Source organism: Taurulus bubalis (genome assembly GCF_910589615.1).
Source record: "Taurulus bubalis genome assembly, chromosome: 2".
Classification (NCBI taxonomy): Eukaryota; Metazoa; Chordata; class Actinopteri; order Perciformes; family Cottidae; genus Taurulus; species Taurulus bubalis.
This window is the reverse complement of record NC_136590.1, coordinates 39,990,967-40,011,089: the sequence shown is the minus strand read 5'-3', so window position 1 is coordinate 40,011,089 and position 20,123 is coordinate 39,990,967. Positions and strand designations below refer to the sequence as shown.

General features: G+C 42.9%; 1 protein-coding gene across 1 annotated transcript; it reads left to right on the top strand.

Moving 5' to 3' along the window:
• Window positions 1–1,126: 1,126 nt before the first annotated feature.
• Window positions 1,127–19,533, top strand: LOC306749946 (flotillin-2a). The gene is made up of 11 exons (XM_079233307.1): window positions 1,127–1,236; window positions 4,168–4,249; window positions 7,482–7,572; window positions 10,899–11,022; window positions 11,625–11,743; window positions 11,853–11,966; window positions 12,126–12,245; window positions 12,342–12,556; window positions 14,677–14,860; window positions 15,404–15,553; window positions 16,345–19,533. Exons 1-11 carry the CDS (start codon window positions 1,188–1,190, stop codon window positions 16,393–16,395), a joined length of 1,299 nt encoding a protein of 432 aa, XP_079089433.1. The 5' UTR covers window positions 1,127–1,187; the 3' UTR covers window positions 16,396–19,533.
• Window positions 19,534–20,123: the final 590 nt, after the last annotated feature.

The window sequence follows — 20,123 nt, the reverse complement described above, 5'->3', positions numbered from 1 at the left end:
CATGCATCAATAGAGGCCATTATGAGCTCAGTGAAGCTTAGAGAACTAGAAATTAAGATGTCATCATCATAAATATGTGTAAGTAGAAGTATATTTGCTTTCTAGTGGGAAAAGATATTTGCCATTGGCCACAAATGAGAATCGTCTGAGGTCAGGAGTCTAAATGTGGGCCACGTTTGTGATTTCTGTTGATCTGCCGCCCCTTGATGTTTATTACCAAGCGCATCATGCATACATAGGCAACTGACAACATGCAATTAGTGACGTTCTCTCAAGTTTTGAAATTCCCTGGAATGTAGTGGTGCGGCTCTACTCTGATTATAGTGTTGACAAAGTGCTAGCTCTTCAGGAGGATACAATGTGCCATGCATTTTCTGCAGGACAGCTCTTCAAATATTTTGGTAATGAAGGTCAAATTGTGTACGATGGTGACTTGGCACTGATTTTATCAGTGCAAATATTGCTTTGAATGTCCATGCTCTTACTCAGCCCTAGGAATGAGTGGCCTTTCGACTCTAATCTAAGCAGCTTGATGTAATGGAGAATTGTGAACTAGCAGAAGGGATGAGAGTCATATTTCACAACACTGTGTGTATGCACACATTATAACACGACGCTCAAGTAACACACATAATCTGTCTGCAGTGGGCGACACAGAGAAGCTTTTACAACAATCTGAACATTATATCAAATCAAATAAACACAGACACGCGTAAATCAGAGGAAAACTACTGATGATTCTTGTTTCTGTTACTTTCGTGAGAGGACATTTAAACAACCACGCCTTTTTTTATTTATTATGGCATCATATCCCCTTCACGGTGGAGGAGGGGCCGAATAGAGGGGAGGGGTAATCTGATCAAGTGGGTCAAGTGGCGGTGAAACATGAACAGAAGCATGGCGATGTGTCCTTCAAAACAAAAACCAAAACCCTCACTTAAAACCCATGTTCGACAACGTCCCTTTTATTTTGAAAGTTCTCAGCGGAAGCACTGCGTCGTATCACGGGTGACGTGACGCAGCCGTTGGCTTGACTCTCTTCCAGTTGGGAAAAAAAATAACCATCGATAATTGAGAGTTGGTGCGGGGGAGAAAAACGAGAAAAAGCATTGTTTATAAGTAAAATTAGTTTTCTACGCGTCGAGTAGCTTTGGATACGAGCTCGTTTTTGTTTTCTCTCGGAAAACATGGGGAACTGCCACACCGTCGGACCGAACGAGGCCCTGGTGGTTTCAGGTAACGTTAGCGCTCTTTCTGACGATGTGCGACTGCTAGCTGTGGCTCCTCGGGCTGCTTCCTGGCTTCCTGTGCTCGATGCAGTTTATACAGAAACCCCGTGGGGGGGATAATGAAAACACTCTCTTGGCCTTTCCTTCGACGTGTAACGCGTTTGTATTAAACGGTACGCACTATAGTGTACGAGGCAACACGTGACCACTTGATGTCACTTTAAACTAGTTGTTGATGATTCCACACAATCCCAAAAAGAAGAAAAAACATGTCCCCCTCTTGAATGAGTGTTTCACGTCATGTATCAGTTGTCTTGTGGCTCCTTGATATCTGCAATGTCGTACCTTCGCTAATGCGTTTTCGCCGATGTATTTTTTTGTGGTCACGTTTTCACGACACATCCACCTGAATTATCTGGTCTCTTATTCTGATGAGTTAGACTAAGATCAGATGGGCTCTGGTTCCCCATCTGGTCTTTATTTTGTTTTGTTTCCAAGCGCAGTGTCTGCACACGAATCGGCTCTCACGTTGGTATTACGTTATGATAAAGCAGTTACTATGAGTCCGGATGTGAGGAAGCTTGTAGATTCACTGGATGTCTGTTTTTATTGAATTAAATTACAGGGGGAATCTGATGTGTGTCACAGACCTGAAACGCACGCACACACACACACACACACACACACACACACACACACACACACACACACACACACACACACACATACAACTCAGAGGCCAGAGCCCCATTTGTGTTAAAGTTTCTGCTTCCACAGACCATTCAATGCCAGATTGGATTTTCTTTTATTCAAAATTCAGCCGACATTCAGATCTCAACCACTGATTGCAGCACTCATTCATACAGTGTGTCAGTCATTTCTATACTGTCAAATCTTTATCATAGCAATGTTATGTCACTGAATTCTCCATTGATCCCTGATAGACCTCTTTTAGGGATTTCTGACCTTTTATCCTTTTTTGAATTATAAATGTTTTGGCAGTGCGTGGAATATTTTCCGACCAGGCCTCTGTAACTGAATCTGTCAGGGCAGTTTTCCTGTTTAACCCGCTTGTGATGATAAACAGAAGGGAAAAAAAGAGAAACAGCGTTGGGATTTTCCATTGTGAGAAAACTTCTGTGAGCGTGTCAGTCCCCGCATATCGAGGAATTGCAAGGTGACTGGGCGTGAGTTTCACATCCTGATTCAGAAATGTGAAAATATATTATTGTATTTTTTCCAAGATTGGATACAAAGCCCAATTCCCCCTTTTTCCCCCGCTTGTGTAAATTCTCATTCATTCACATGAACCCCCCTCCACTGTGGAGTGAATGCAGTCAGGAATGTCAGATATGTCTGTGGCAGGCTGGGATTATTATGGTGTGTTGCTCCAATAGGTCCTCAACCTGTTTACTACTTTAGTTGGCGATGGCATTTGGCAGAGGTCAGGTGGGTTTTAATAGTAAAAGCCTGGCCTGCCCCACCCACATTCCCTTATTAAAACAGCACTTCTAATCTGTATGATTTCGATTGTGTTGTAACAGAGACATTCTGCTAGTTTCGGCCTCTTGTTCAAAGTTTCAAGAACTCAAAAAATTAAAGGCAAAATTATGATTTCAAGATTAAGTAAAGTAAGTAAGACTGATTTGAGCAAATTATGTTCCATTTTCTCCCATACTGAATTGTTTGGGTGCTGGGCAGGCAACACAATACAAGACGGGTCAGCTCAACAGGATCATCATTTTAAGTTTAAGTTGAGAGTTTTCCAAGTACTCTGTATCCGTTTTCCTGCTCTGCATGCATGGTATGCCGCTGTTTCTCGGGGGATGTTGTGCATTATTTGTGTTGTGTGAAACGCAAGAGGCCACTGTGTCGGATTGAGATTGATCTTTTATAGACCTGAAATCAGTCTTTTAACTCTAACCCCGTTGATGGAAACATTAATACACACACCAGCAGTGTTTGGTTGATAGGGGAGTATGTGTCAGTAAAGATAGTCCACCCCCCTTCTCTGTCAGTTAACGTTTGGCAGCTGGGAATGTCACACTAAACACTCCAAATAAAGCGATCCGACTGAGCCCAGTGACTGGGACTACTATGTGTTTCCTTACATCTATAGAGGCCTCACATTCGCTAACACACTATTGTTACGCCAAACTATTTTCTCTCCTGTTATCGTGACGTATGAGTTGGATAAATTACTTTTTGTTCTAGGATCTGTGTAATCGGATGGATACTAGAAGAAAAAAGAGCATTTCCTGTTGTTCCACAGTCGCTCACAATAACAACCTACTGGTGTTTTTTGATTGGGAAAGTAACGTTGAATCGAAAGATTGAAAGTGGCGCCGGAAAGCAGGAAGGGGTGTGCATGCTCCTAGTGTAAGAGGAGCAAAGCTTGTGGGCGCTGTGGTTGGAACGCGGAGTGATTGTTTATGACTTTCTGAAGAGAGCACATGATCTTTGTCCTGAGACTTCCTCCTCCTAAGCACCCACAAACAATGAAAACTGGGTCATTGTCTGCTAGATCTTTCTCAATACCTTTACGCTGCTTTTGGGTTTAACGCCAGGTGTGCTGCTCCGGTTATAGGCCTATGTGTCGTAATGTGTTATTATAAATGTATTCCTTCCAATCAATTTAAGTGCCATGTGCACATGCACGCGTCACGTGTGGATGTGTTAAATTAACTGCACACAGAATTATAATTGTTTGCAAAAGTAGTTTGTTAAGTAGTTTTCAGCTGGTAATGTTAAACCAGTAATAATGGGTTTTTAGTTTAATATGGTGGAGTTGTTAGCGAGCAATTAGCATTGACTACAAGTGCAAAATATCTGTTTTAGCCACTTTAAACGGTCTAAATCCAATTTCTGGGATAATTTATTTGGGCTGGTCACTTCTTTTTCTGACCGTCTGATCCGTTTCATCTGTTTTGTTCCAAAGGTGGATGCTGCGGCTCTGATCAGAAGACGTATGTCGTGGGAGGCTGGTCTTGGGCCTGGTGGCTCATCTCTGACATCCAGCGGTAAGACCTCTGCTCCGGCAACCAAACCAAAAGAAATTCTGTGTAAATGTCCTTTTTAGAGCCATAAAGTTTGAGACGGGCACGTTGCTCACAGACTCCGTCAGGTAGCATTTAGGAACACGGTGTCTGCAGGTCCATACAACCAGTGGGACGTATTTGAGATGACGTCTCAGCAGTAGGGATGGGTATCGTTTGGGTTTTTTCCGATACCGGTGCTAAACCGATACTTTTAAAACGATACCGGTGCCTGAACCGATACTTTTTTATTGCCATGGCAATTCCTTTTCTTAAAATTGAACAATGTATTAACTGTTTAAAGTATACTTTACATATAAATAAATAAATACATACAACACACTTGTCTTCAAACTACAGCTTCAAACCTTTTAATTTCAAACTATAAACAATGTACATTTAAAAAAAAGAACAGACACAAGTATCAGGTGGCCTGATTGGGACCGTGTGCAACAGAACTCAGACACTGTTGGATTCTACAAACTGCTGCTTTACTGGACTACACGTCATCATTTATATCAACTGGGAGAGATTTGTTCCAGCAAGCCGAGGACGGACGTTCAAAAGCTCGTGCTCGTGTCTGCAGCGATCTCTGTGCGCGCACGCTGTGAGTGTTGTGTGAGCGCTGGAAGCCCCGCCCCTTCCAGCCCCTCTCTGCATGCAGGCGGACAACAGAGAGTGGAGGAGTGCGCTCTGATCCGCGCTATTTTAATAGTATCGATACATCAAAATCCTATCGTTTTTAACGTACGGGTACTGCGCTACCTTTTTAGTATCTATATTCCGAGCAACATTACAGAGTAGTGTAAAAAAAAAAAGTATTTAAATCGGCTCAGGCACCGGAAGAAAGCACCGAAATCTGCGTTGCTTTTCGGTCCGGTAGGTACCGGACGTGTTGGACGTCTGCCAATATGGCACCGGTTCTCGGTACCCAACCCTACTCAGCAGACAGATTAACTGAAAACGCCTGTGTGGCTGTACTGAGGCTTAAAGCTTTTATTGACCACAGGCCCTTGCAAAAAATATGCCAACTCATTGACATATCGTGTTAAACTCCCACACTCAAACTGAAGCAAATGAGTTAAAAGAAACAGAAAAATAATGTGCATGTGATATTAACTTGGTGATAAACAAATGGATGTGTTGTTTTGTGTTGCTCTGCCAGAGCTTAAAACCAGGAAGCCAAATCAAAAACAAGTCTCGTCCTAATCAAGAGACAAAAAAAATCAAAATGAGATGGTTGAATTCACTGTAAAGCCTAAAGCCATCTACTCTAAAATGGGCCCACGTATCCCTGTTGTGGGACTTGGTTCAAAGTCGGCGACTAACGCCAACAAAGCCGCTTTTGTTTTTCAATAAAACAGTCCACAAAGTCTGTGCTGTCATGTGGCCGTTCTCAGTGAGACTTTTTCCTCATTTGAGTGATGACAAATTCAGACGGAACAGCCAGGATAGAAAGACAGGATACAGTAATCCTAATGAACATGAACTAACTTGTCAAAAAATGTATAAATGAATTTCTCCTCTTTGGAGCTCCTGGTTTTAAATGATTTAGGGTTTGCATGCCTCTTTGTTTGTACTTTGCTAACCTGCTTTGCTTTGTCTGGTGTTGATCTCACCCCGTCTAAGCCCCAGTGTGTCTCCTTCAGGATACCCATTTCCTTTTGGGTGCTGCTCTTTGTCATGTAGTTGCCAGGAAACGTATAGGTAGACCTCGACAATAAAATACAGTCAATGAGTGGCTGGATTCGCAAACCCCCCATTTAGAGACCGCCTGTCCCGGGAAACCCTCTCAGTTTGGTCAACATTTCAGACGCTTCCTTGGATGATAAAAACAGGAGAGAGTAGGGGCCACTTCAGCTAAAAGCCTTGTGTGCATGAAGGCGGCGTTATTAAAAAAAACGCGGGGAGGAGGCTGCCTGGCTTCCCGCTCGTGATGCAGTAATCATGTTAATGGCCAGGCCTGTGACTCATTGATCCAATTCTCTTGGTGAGCAGCAGCGGAGCAGTTAACCAGAGAGTCTCCCATGTCCCCGACTCGTGACAACAGCCGACTCAAGTCAGTATTTGTTGTAAAAGAGCAGCTCCAGCGGTTTTTAACTAGCTCTGAGACATAATCTCACATGAACAATTCAGCCGGACCAGTGCTGAGGTGGAGGATAATGATGGTTTGGGTTGTGTAATCTCCATACAAGCGTCATTCTAAAAAAAAAGAAACTTGGCTCAAGAATCTTTTTTGACACTGACTTGTGTTTACTTTATCTGGAGGAACTTGCTCTTTGTCCCACAATATTGAAACATTTATTAACAGACTGAGACAAGAGCAGCTGCGCTGTAGGCGTGACGATCCTGGTTTTGTAAGAGGTGTCCGCAGCGCCACATCATACATCAAACAGCCTTCAGGCTTAAAACCAGAAAAACAGGAGGTCCGGTTGTGTCTTTCAACCCCCAATCCCCGTCCCATCCCTCTCCCCTCTTTCTCTTGACCTTGGTTACTGACATTCCTAACAGCTGTTGTCCAACTGTTTTGCCTCTGCTATTCCCGCCTGCCCGCCTGCCTGCGTAGAATGTCTCTGGAGGTTATGACCATCCTCTGTCGCTGCGAGAATATCGAAACCTCGGAGGGTGTTCCCCTGGATGTGACAGGGGTGGCTCAGGTAATGCACTTCAAAAGACGAACACCCCCTCCTCCCCAAAATAAAAACAACAACCCCAAGCAGTGGCTGGTGCTGGAGACCAAAGGAAGACGCAGGGAAGCAGTTCGACTTCCAAGCTAACGTCTATGTTGTTTGCTTTCTCATCTTCTTGGCTTTTTTTTCTCCCGCAGTGGAGGGGAGACAGTCAGCTGTCACTAACCTGGGCTTCACAACTAAAGCTGAACTCTGAGTCTCCTCTGGCAACGGGGTCAATAAATGACGGCTACAGAAACAGCAAGAAAACAATAATAAGGATTTGAGGATCCCAATGTTGAATGCAAATTGAGTTATTTGAATAAAGATGCATTTGAAAATAATTGCGGCAAAAAAATCAAAATCCTTCAAAGTTTGAGTTGTGGGTAGCATCTCATTTTGCTCCGTTGTTAGTGATCTGGAGTCCTTGGGTGAATGGTTTCACTTTGTCCTGTTTGTTTTTCTTGTGTTCTGGTCCTTCCCTTCATTTTGCTTTCCCTCCGAACATTTCAATTTTTATTTTATATTTTTTCCACGTTCTTCAACAGGATAACGCTTGAGATTATGACCCTGCAGCCGAAGTGTGAGGATGTAGAGACAGCGGAGGGTGTAGCTCTTACTGTCACTGGGGTGGCTCAGGTAAATCACTACACTTTTCTGGGAATCCCAGTTCAGACTCCACTAACCTCCCCCTCTTCCTTTTCCCTGGCATCACCCCATAATCGCAGCACAGGTGGTGTTCCATACAGAGGGCTCAAGTTAAGATGCACAGCCAGATCTACACACAGAAATGTTGGGTCAAATTGTTGTCTGCATGATGTTTCCGCATATCGTAACAGGACACACCTCGGTAAGGTCAGACTGACAGTAGCACCGAGTCAAAAAAGAAAACCTGTAGACTCCTCATTCGTTTCAATGAGACCACAGAATCTGCATAATTCAGTTAGCCAGATTTCCTAATTAGTAGCAGCACACCTTTTATATTTATATTTATATTTATATATATATATATATATATATATATATATATATATGTTGATGGTGTTATTTTCAGTTTGAACCTGGTCCTACTGTGAGGAGAAGGGGTCTGTGTAGAGCCTATTGTGCATTTTAGTGTCAATTTTTAATTTGTATTTCCGTTGTCTCTGATATTTGGTTGTTTGATTCTGTTCAGTGCCAAAATGAACTTTTTCCTTTTTATTTTAATTAAAAAAATGTAGGTCAACAACTTGAGATGTCAAAGAGAATATCCACCTTAAAATAAAGTTAACTTCAACTTAATTTCTCATCGTCACAAGCAAAGCATCGATGCATACATGAAATTTAACCTCTGCATCCAGATCTACTCCGCGCATACACAATATATACACGTTAACAGTAAATAATTGTGTTATTTGTTGCACTCAGTTTAACAAAGTTCCTCAAGATTCGCACTAAGATTACAGTACCAGATGACTACAAGCAAACCTATGAAGAAACTGCAAGCCAGTCAGTTCACATTTCTCCTGCAACACCAGTATACTGCATTTTAAAGCAATTGAGCATGGAGGAGATGAGAGCATGTGCTGGGTGGATGAAATAGTGAAACCAAAGCTAGGACCTCCACAGTAAAAGTTCAGCTCTACTCTCGTTAATGCAAGCAGATAAAACACAGATTTATCTGAAATAGTCTCCTGAGTCAGTCATGAGATGAAGCGAAGCTTCCCATCGTCACTCACCACGACAAAGCGAACTTAAGATAGTAAACGCTGTCGCAAACGCACGTCATACCGGTCATGTGCAGTGCCTCTGTCTTGTGTCGCCGTGCTTGTGGTTCTCTCTGGTTGCAGAAGTACAACACATGCACTGTTAGTATCTACGGCGGGACTGTTGTCCCTCCAGTCAATTATAAATCTTTGAAGTCATTTTTTACGGTGGATTTTCTCATAATAATATCCATAAGCAAATGATATTCTGCCCTTTTTTTGTTGTTGTATTTGTATTAAATGTCTGCATGCCAGTATCTCTTTACGTGTTTGAAAGAAGATGCCTCGTTATCAGTTCTGCATTTTAACCACAGTCATGCCAATGTTCCTCTCCTGTGTGTTTCCTACATGCATGCTGACAATGAGCCCAGTGTTTGGAGGCTGAGCAGCCCCTCACGCTCACACAGTTCACTTCCCAGAGAGGCTCATCATGCCCCGCTTTGATTGGTCCAAACTTAACCAGAAGCCACTGTGGAGCGAGTGTCCCATGGCAACAGGAATAGTGTGTCCTTGGTCAATTTAGGGGACACACATAAGTTTAGAGTAAGAGGGAGGCTCCCAGCAGATTGAATGTAAAGGAAACCAGAGCAGAATGTTAATCCATGACATTGTTTTAAATGGGCGGTAACTAGACCACGTGACTTTCAGGAAGAGCATATTTGTTTACTTTGACAGCCCTCTTGGCAGTAAAACCAAGCAGTAAAAGTCCATAACCGTAATAAATACATCAATAAAAAAAGGTTTGGCCTTTTATGGAGCAACATGAGTTGAGGAAATATTTGTCAGAAGTGTAGATGCCATTCTTGTTCCATCCCATTTCCTGTGCTTGTGCTTTTTCAGTTGTGTATCTTGATGGAGCTGTGGGATTGGAAGAGGCAGGAGGAGGAAGGGTGGTGTCACGAGGGGAGGGGAGGGGAGGGGGAGTTGTTTGAGTAGGAGGTTAAGGTTTAAGTGCAAGAGAGTACTTTGCTGTCGGTCGCGGCACGGCTCCCCCTGCTGTCCGGGTGTGTGTGTGGTTGTGTGGCTGGCTTGCAGCCTTCTCTGTTTTCAGACATGCGTTTCCTTGGAATGACGTCCATCTTCCCCCTGACTTTGTGTTGCCCTCATTCGTGGTATGAGTGCATGTTCATGTTCAGACCTCTCGCCTAAGGACCCAGCTCACTCTCTTTTTTTTTTTTTTTTTTTACAGCTCCAGTGTATAATCCTACACCATTTGTTTTTGATTTCCTGACTGTATGAGCGACCTCTCTTCCTGTCACTGAATGTCCTTGTGTTTATCTCGTAAAACTCAGGTCATTGCCATTGATTTTCCTTTTTTTTCTTCATTTTATTGTAAATTATCCCACTAATGAATTATAATTTCTTTTTGTCATTTTGTCAAAAAAAAGCAACATTTTCATATGAAGTTCACAGTATAATGATCTTGTTTTTTGACCTTGTAACAGGAACATGCAGTACATTGCTTACATTGGGATTGTCACTGCATTACCGGGATGTTGGGATTTTCTTCAGTATAATTATCATGTTAGATTAGAATTTTGTTAACAGGGAATATATATATCTTTTTGCATTGTGAAGGTTCAGAGAAGCGTTTTCATTATAAATACATGCTTTGCTTGTCGTCATAAGCCAAAAGGGAACGTGTTTGATGTCAAATTGTCGGCATTTCCTGTTATTGATCCCAGAAATGTAAAGCATCAAATAACTGAATCCTGACCATTAGTCCAGGCACACGTATTGTCACAAAAAAAAAAAGAGACGATGCTCTCTACATGCACAGCTAATATGTTGTGTTTGAAAATGTAACAATGAAGCATCATTTGGATATTATTTTGCACGTAGTTTGGGTTTTTGAGGAATGTGAACATGAACAGTTGATTTATTATTAATTATCTGTCCATATTGAATGGGCAAGCCTTGTTTAATCAAGCTTAGAATTACAGTGATCAGCCCTGAGTGTTATGCCGCCTTCCAGCCAGCCCCAGGCTGTTGATTTAGTCTTTATAGTCCCTTTTATTTCCCTGTATAAGTAAGAATTGAAGCAGTTCATCACTGCCCAGCCAAATCAATAGAAAGGATGCAAACGATTGTTAGACGATACCACAAAAGCTAGTATGGTCGTGTTTTCATGTGTGCCACACCCATGAGCTGCCTGTTTTGTGTGTGTGTGTGCTTGTGGAAGTGTGTTCAGCTAACCCTCTTTGTCCACGTTGGCACCAGGTGAAGGTGATGATAGAAAACGAGCTGCTGGGTTACGCCTGCGAACAGTTCCTGGGGAAGTCGGTCATGGAGATCAAGAGCGTCATCCTGCAGACCCTCGAGGGTCACCTGCGCGCCATCCTCGGTGGGTGGTCGCGCCGAACAGCATCGCCATTGCTTTTTTGTGGTTTTCAATGTGGGCAGTCCGTGTAGTTTTTAAATTGTTGCTCATATTCTAGGAAAGTAGAGTCAGAGAGGGATCGAGGTGAACCACGGAGATGGTAGCTCCATCAGATCTTTTTTACTTCCTTTTTAACTTCATTATTTCAACATTTTTGAGTCAAAACATGTGACACATGAGCACAACATTGACATTAAAGAAATGTTGTACTCCCAGAAGATTGTAACTGGCTGCCATAATGATCATGATTTCTAAAGATAGATACATTTGAATGGGTTCTAGTCAGTTTTGTCCAGTTTGAGAAGATTTGCACTGAGCCACAGTGTGAAGCCGTTTTACCAGTTGTCAGCATGCTCACCAACACGTTGATCCGGTGGGAAAGTACACTGAATTAAATGGCAGGCTCTGCTTCTTTTTAATCAAATAAATTGCTCTTGTAAGCATATAAAACTTGCTCCGCGCCAGAGGAGACGTGTGCTCTCCCGACATCAATGCCCATCCAAGTGTGCTCAATTTTACAACCCTGTTCACAGGGAAGGCACTAACCCTCGTGTTCGTCCTTTCAGGCACCCTAACCGTCGAGCAGATTTACCAAGATCGAGACAAATTCGCCTCTCTGGTGCGAGAGGTGGCGTCGCCCGATGTGGGCCGCATGGGCATCGAGATCCTCAGCTTCACCATCAAGGTGAAAGACATCAAGTTCCCATTTCCCTCTGCATTTATCTTCTGAGCACCTGTGTCTCATTTGAATTAGAACAATTGAATTATTGACCATTTATTTATCCTCCTGACAGGATGTGTATGATAAAGTGGAGTACCTGAGCTCGCTGGGCAAAACTCAGACAGCCGCAGTACAGAGGGACGCAGACATAGGCGTGGCGGAGGCAGAGAGGGACGCTGGCATTAGGGTAAGAGTAGCTTGAAGAGGATATTAAAATTTCAGACGGGAGCGATTGAAAAACATCCATTCTCTGATTGTCTAATAGCTTTTAGCTAACAGCCATCCCATTAAGAAACCACCAAGCTAATCTCCCATGTCATTAAGCCATGCACGTTGTCTTTTACAGGAAGCTGAGTGTAAAAGAGAAATGATGGACGTCAAGTTCTTAGCCGACACAAAAATGGCCGACTCCAAGCGAGAGTTGGAAATGCAGAAAGCTTCCTTTAACCAGGAAGTGAACACAAAGGTACTAGTTGTATGGTTTGGTCTTGATTTTGAGCCGAGTGCTTGCGGCAGTCAAACGTGAGAGCAGAGTGTTAATGCAAGCCTCCGGCCTCTCTAGAAAGCAGAGGCTCAGCTGGCGTACGAGCTGCAGGCGGCCAAAGAGCAGCAGAAGATCCGTCTGGAGGAGATCGAGATCGAGGTGGTGCAGAGGAAGAAGCAGATCACCATCGAGGAGAAGGAGATCGACCGCACTGAAAAGGAGCTCGTTGCCACCGTGAAGAGACCTGCCGAGGCGGAAGCCTACAAGATGCAGCAGATGGCCGAGGGAATGAAGTGAGTGGGTCGCACACAGACCGGCCTTCACCGCACACTACAAACGTTCTGTCATCGTCATTTAAGTCTTAAAGTCTCGTGCCTGCTCATGATGTTGGGACGTTTGACTTTACTGTGTCTGAACCTGTTAAAATTAGGAAGGAAACAAGTGTGGGGGGGAAACAACCAGATTGTTGTCCTGGTCAGAGGTGTCAAGTAACGAAGTACAAATACTTCGTTAACTTACTTAAGTAGAAACTAGGTGAGCGCTGCACACACAGCAGCGGACAGAGAGCGTCGAAAAATATGTCGCGTAAAAAGTAGACCGCTATATCTGCGTTTTAAACGCTCCCAGGGTGAAGATGCAACAGCAGCTCTCCTGTGAGGAGCAACCGGAGTTCTCCTCGCACCGGAGCAGCTCTCTGAACCCGGAGCAGCTCTCCTGCTCCAGGTGAAACGAGCCAAAGTGCTTGTGTTTTCTACCAACAATGAGCTGCTGGCTTCACATATTACAAAAGTACAAAGTACACGGATATAAAACTAAGTCATTAATAAATACATGGACAAATGCCTGTACTTTCGGGTAAATGGTTGCGGTACGCCGTTAACAGGTTACGCTTGCGCATGCGCGATTTCACTCGACGCCGTGAGCTCGTCTTTTCCTGCTGTTGCGTTTCTCAAAATAAAAAAACAGATCTAAACTCAATATTGAGCATGAATTGAGAGAGGCCGTATCAAATCTACAACCCCGTTTATAACATGTGTGTCGAGGAAAGCAGCTCACTGCAGCCACTAATACTGATACAACGTGATGGCTCACATATCTGCACTCATTCTGTTTTGTTTGGCAAAAAAAATGAAAAGCTTATTGTTTTCCACAATGAGCTATTTAGTAGTAACTAAATATGAGTTATTTTTTGCACAGATAGAACTTACACAAAACATTGTCTGATGGGGCAATCTGATTTACTTGAAAGTGATTGCAATTTTCTTTATTCTGTTACTTATAAAAGCACAGATGAGTCACACAAGAAAAAGTTTGAGAACCACAGCTTTAAGTGTTTATGTCGGAGTCGCCGCCGCCTATTATGCACTATTACAATACTTATAGGCAACTAGTTATCATGTCTTCCGCTCCATGAAACGCATGTTAATGCTCAATAGTACACATATGGTACTTTAATGTATTTGCATTGTAATAAAATGTGATCATTTTAAATGGGCATATATGCAGCTGAAACGGGTAGCCTAGTGCATCCCACATGTTTCAACACAACATTTTAAAACATTATGGCCTTTATAAAAATGATTGTTTTGGGGGAGGTGGGGTAGTGCACTATAGGCCCCTGAGACGCGGCTTAAGAGTTTGTCCTTAATGGAAAAAAACATTCCCCTTACATTACTTTTACTTTTATACTTTTAAGTAGTTTTTAAACCAGTGCTTTTACACTTTTACTTAAGTAAAAAGCTTGAGTTGATACTTCAACCTTTACAGAAGTATTTTTAAACCCTAGTATCTATACTTCTACTTGAGTAAGGAATGTGAATACTTTTGACACCTCTGGTCCTGGTGCTGACCTTTTAAAGACACCGGCAGTGTGTAGGATTTGGTGGAATCTAGTGGGGAGGTTTAGATTGTCAACCGTTTGAGACTTCTCCCGTGTGCCCAGCGTGTAGTAGAACTAAGGTGGCCAACACGAAAGCGCAAAGGGATCTTTATGGAGTGTTTGGTTTGTCCGTTCCGGGCTTCTGTACAAACATGTCTGCCCGCTTCGTATGTAGATATTAACAGCTCATTCCAGGTAATGAAAACACAACGCTTTTATATCATAAATATTATATTCCGTTTCTGCTAATAGATCCCCCGACATGCTATATACACTGTTCCTTTAATGGAAATGGAGCCCCACCACCGACACTTTAAACACATGATTTAAATGCGCTCTCTAACTTGAATAACCAGTCTTTCTCATGCTCATTTTCCTTTTTTGCTGGTTTCAAAGTTTGTTTACATCAGGCACAATGACCCTGCAAGTCCAGCTTGTATGTTCCCATGTTATTGCAGAACAGTACCTGACTAACACGCTAATGACGGTGAACACTCAACAGTCCTTTTGATGCTTACTTTACCCCAACCCCAGGATAAAGACGGTGCTGAATGCGCAGGCAGAGGCCGACAAGATCCGCCTCATCGGTGAGGCCGAGGCCTTCTCTATTGAAGCGGTGGGCAAGGCGGAGGCCGGGAAGATGAGGCTGAAAGCTGAAGCCTACCAGCAGTACGGCGAGGCGGCCAAGACGGCTCTGGTCCTGGAGGCTCTGCCCCTGGTCTGTGTTATTTATTTATTCATACATGCATACACCGCTGGTTTTAAAGAATTCCCCCACACTCAAATGTCTTCACCTCTAGAAGTTTGGCACCAGAGTCGTCTGTGTGTTTTTTAAACATATTTCCTTACCATGTGAACGATAACAATTGAAGACATACTGTGCCTACTGACATAGTGCAGGTGTTTACTTAACACGCCGAGCAGGTTTATGTGCATCATTAAAAATGAACTCCTGCCTCACAGATACCTACAATTACTCATTCTTTTTCACATTTAGGGTAATGCTTCACCCTAATCATGTCCCAACGTGGTGTTTATTAAAGCATTGCACTGGTCAAAGTTCTTTATCAGACAGATGACTTTGGTATCATTATTGTAGTCGCATATTGACACTTTTCTTTCCCCTAATGAGAATAGAATGTGTTTACGTCAATTCCAGGAATTGACGTAAACACATTCTATTCTCATTAGAGAAAACTAATTTCGTCAGTGAAAATAACAAACCGAACTAACAAACTGACGCTCGCTTGTGTTTTATCAGATTGCCAGTAAGGTGGCTGCTCCCCTGTCCAAGACCACTGAGATTGTCATCCTGACTGGAGATGGCAGCCGCGTGACCGGAGAAGTGAACCGTCTATTAGCTGAACTCCCCGTGTCCGTCAACGCCCTCACTGGAGTGGATCTGACTAAGGTGAGATGTGGCACTGTTCTCCACAGGAGTTCATATATTTCCTCAGACCCTTCATGTTATCTTCAGGGCCATCTGTATACTTGGCTCACGATTCCTGGAAATTACGAGCTTGGGTGTCTCGAGTGTGTGTGAACCTCTTCAACAAAAACCAGAATACAAAGCAGCCTCATAATACTGCTGTTAAACCATTTGCATAGGAATCAGACATTACTACAACAGCTGACCAGAGGGCATTTAATAGAGCACAAACACCGACGCCAACGCTCAACAATCCGCCGTCTTTCCGAGCCGTAACTTATCATTCAGGTCTGCAGGGACTTTCCAACAAAATAGCACAAGAATGCAGTGCAGTGCAGTTTGGGAGCGGCACGGGAAGCCACGCGGAGAGTTTTACCACCCACATAAGAACACAGTGTTATAGATCTGATCAAAAAGTTGGCATAACAACTTCATGAGGCGATAATTTGCCCGTGTGGTATGTTCAGCTGGAACAAGCCGGTATTGCATTTACTTCGATGTTTAATCATTTATTTTTCCAAACCACAACTCCTACAAATTCTGTCTAATCTGAACTGAATTTTGAACATAACATTTGGTTGAGCATGTAGTTATCCTGTTATTATAATGAATAGTAATGTTTTAGTGCATTGTGCAATTGCAATTTACATCCTGTGTGTGAGTGTGTGTGTGTGTGTGTGAGAGAGAAAGAACGAGAAAGAAAGAAAGTGAGAGTGTGTGAGAGCCTTCTCTGTATTGCTCCCTGCTAACCAGCGCCTCCTCTGGTCCCACAGCTCCCTCTGCTCCAGAAGATGATGGGCCCACAGTGCCAAACAGCCATCTGAGGAATCAGGCCAGAGACTCGTTACTCTGAATCCTTCAACATTTATCTGCCTCAAGCATGAGTTTTTGTTTTGGAGGAGTCGGCCTCTGACCCCTTATGCAACTGCCTTTGACCAGAAACACTTGACATCCACCAAGAAGTTTAAAAAAAAATATATTTCTAAGAGGTTGTTTTATTTTCTAAAGGAGAAAACAATCTGGGGCCTTAACTTCCAAAGGACCAGACTCTATATATCTTCTGTTGTTTTTAGTTCTAGACGCATTGATCCTTGTCCCACTGCACTAGTTATCCATAATTCTATGCTGTAATCTCGTTGTCAAGAGACAAAAATCTGAGTTGGCCCACTTTGAATGTGGTGGCATTAAATAATTATTTTCAGAAGGACAACAACAACAAAAACCACTGGAAACAGTCCAAAACATAAAGACCAAATCTGATTATTGTTCTCTTCTGCAGAGCTGCTTAAGTCTCTGCCTGAAGTCTGGCGCGCACCTCCTCCCTGTCAGGTGTTACGGCATGTCTTCACCTCGGGAGCCCCTCATCCTCAAACAGTCGTCGGAGCCCATTTAGTGAAGTAACTCGTAGTAGACTGAGCCCGGTGTGGAATAGTGCCGCTTTCCTTTTCTCTTTGCTTCTGAAAACTCCTTTTCTTCTCATAGGTTAGTCCACTCGAACTCAGAGAACGTGATTGATTACCAAATCAATTACTTAAGTAATTGATTACTTAACGTGCCCTAGATCTTCACCCACTGTGATTGTAGAATTTGCAGCATATTACAATATAGGTAACATATGAATCACTTGTACGAGCGTTCTTACCTCGCGGTACACCTCATGTTGTCTTCTCGTCCTGATGTGCAGTGCCTGTTCACCACTCAAGTGCCCAAACCATAGGACAGTGGGTCGGTTTTAGTTGGATTTATGTGCGAGTATATCACTGTGTTTATAGATGGATGACGTTTTAATATTGCTCCCTGTTCTCATAACATCTGCTTATACTAACAGTGTTTACTCTTCACTTTTGTCCCGTGTTTAGACACGTAGGCAGATACAAACGCTAAGCAAACGCATAAGACAAAGCCATACCTAGAGAAGATTAGCCTTAAACGATCACCCTGGACGCCTGCCAAGGCTCACTGAACTTTTCTTTTGAACTCAAAGTAGCCCATGGTAGACATTCAGGGTCTGAGCTTTAATTTTGTTACTCCGCTCCTTCTCTTTCCCCCCCCGCTCAGAAGTGGTAACGGGTTTTCTCCGACGCCGTTTGAAATGCTCACTTTTGCATATTTTGTAACCTTTTTAAAGGTCGAGCGTTGTCACTGCGTCGCTTATCTGAACCGCATTCAACCTGCGGTGACAACGCAGGAATCCCACGTTGCGTTCAGTCGGGCCGCACCTCGTTAAGTTGGAGGATGAGCATGTGATCAGGTCGTGAACGTGTGGCGCGTGGCGTTTATGCTTTGGAGTTCTTCAGTTTGGTCAATGTAAGGTTTCCACGAGCAGTTGGACCATTCACCTTTTTCCTGCTGCAACATGTAAATCTAAGTGAAGCATGAACTTTTTCTTTTTTGCTTACAGGTCAATCAAATTACTGCACGTAGTCTGTTACAATCATTTAAATGTCCAAAGCCAGATGGCAAATGTTTCAGTGTCGCGTCCTCTCTTGTGACGCAGTGTGGGCTTCAGCCTCCAGATGGCGCCATCGCCGCAGGATCTGAACCCGACGTGTTACTCTTCAACATGAATGAGCCGTTTGTTGTCAGGAATTCCAACATCTTATTTTCATATCACACTTTTGCCACATCATCCAACCTGCTTGCAAGGAAAGTGGGGCTGCCCTTTTTTATTTTCATTTTGTGTTTTGCCTTCTGGGTTAACCGTGAATCCGTATTAATCATTTTACAGAATCTGTGACTTTACATTTTTTTAATGTGTTTTAAATTTTGCCACTGACCGTTATGAAGTTATTTCAGTAGTTTTCTTTACCTTCTGTGAATAAACACAAGGCTCGTGGTTCATTTAGTCCGAGTGAATTTCATCTGGTTTCAGTTTTTGGACAAAAAAAGTTCTAGTTCAAATTCTGCAACTCTTTTAATCTCTGTTAATGTTGGGGAAATTGCTGCCCGGTTTGTCGCAGAGACAATAATACTGTTAGCATCATTTAAAACGGGCCAGTATTTTTTTAACAAGTGATTGGCAACATCTGATATCGGCTGTTAGGCCAGATCGCCACGGTCTCATTTTCTAAGCTGTTAGAAGTCACGGCAGCCAGCAGTTGACACTTCAGCGTGGTCTTTTAGAGATGGGGACAAACGGCATCTTTTAAATCTGCTGCACGGCAGATGGTTGGCGGTTCTCCTCACCGTGAGGCCAGGAAAACACTGTGGCTGATCTGGAAATGTGAAACTACTCACTCACTGTAGATTCTTAATACATTTAAGAGGAGAAATGCAGCGGTTGCAGAATCGTCTGACAGTTTAAAAAGCGGCCACTCCCACATATCTGAGAATAATCAACTGTGAGTGTTTGTTTCCAGACTGGCGTACAGTTAAATAGTATGGTTCAAAACTTTGTAATGCTCCTTTTTAGTTTGAAAAGTAGATTTTGTTTTTCTACACTGTGCCTTTTGTTAGACAATGAAAAGATCAGTCATAATTCAAATGTACCGTTTGTTGACTCGGGAGTACTCTATTGTGAATTTACTGTAAAACAAAGACTGGCTGATAGAACATCTGATTCAAATGTCTGAAAGAACAGCCATATATATCCTTTGGAATCTGGAAACTCAAGTGTTTTCAGTTTTTTGGCCATTATATTTTGTGCCAAAATACAATTTCTTGATTTGTCTAACAAGAATAGAGGCAACTTTCTGTTGCTCAACGTGAAATGTTTGAGGAGAACGTAATTAAAGACCAAACAGCAGACAGACCTACGCCTTAACTCTCGTCTACACCTGAAACATGTCCATCTGTCACGGAAATAACCTGTAATCTCTATGAAAGGTATATCGTGGATTTATCTTGTGGCTTCTCATGTTACACTGGCCTTTTGGAAAATGGTCGAGCATGGCATTTCAAGCACGTCTTCATGTTGTTCTGTGTTGTGTGTCGCCCTATAATAAACATTATACCACTTCCTTGTTGGCCTCTGTGTCAAGTCTGTTCCAGAAAGATTTTAACCGAGAAGGCTCGACTTCTTAGAGAGATCATTCACGCAAAAAAAAAACACCGAGCTGCTCAGCTTCGGGTCAGCAGGAGCAGACGTGTCCTCCAGTGAGATGGACATCCTCGATATCAGAGGACACGTCTTGCATTCCTTCATCTGTCGGGGAGCCTCTTGCCAGAAAACGACTGCAGTTGAAAGTGATCCAGCCGGCTGGCGTCTGGCACGTCCACAGAAATACATATTTATGTGAATAGTGCATATAGATAAAGAAAAAGGAACGTGACCTGTGCAGCTGACAGAGGACGTGACAGTACAGCCCGACTGGAGAAGATTCAAGCTGAAGGCCGCCTCACAAACACAGACTGAGGACCCAGATACCACAGTCACACTGCAGCAACAAACTTCAATACAGTCATACAACTATGATTAAAAACTCATGCAGTCACACAAGCAAATTATGTATCACAGTGGGTGTGGAGGAAATTATTTTAATGTTTTTCTTTTTCATGCTTTAGATAATTCACCTCACTGCTCACTGTTTTCTAAAAGTGTTTTGGATTTTTG

Excerpts from the sequence above, each read along its gene's own strand:
- LOC306749946 (XM_079233307.1), top strand. The coding sequence starts at position 1,188 with ATGGGGAACTGCCACACCGTCGGACCGAACGAGGCCCTGGTGGTTTCA. Across the intron at positions 12,557-14,676 it reads CAGATGGCCGAGGGAATGAA|GATAAAGACGGTGCTGAATG; the intron begins GTGAGTGGGTCG and ends CCCCAACCCCAG. Across the intron at positions 15,554-16,344 it reads CTGGAGTGGATCTGACTAAG|CTCCCTCTGCTCCAGAAGAT; the intron begins GTGAGATGTGGC and ends CTGGTCCCACAG.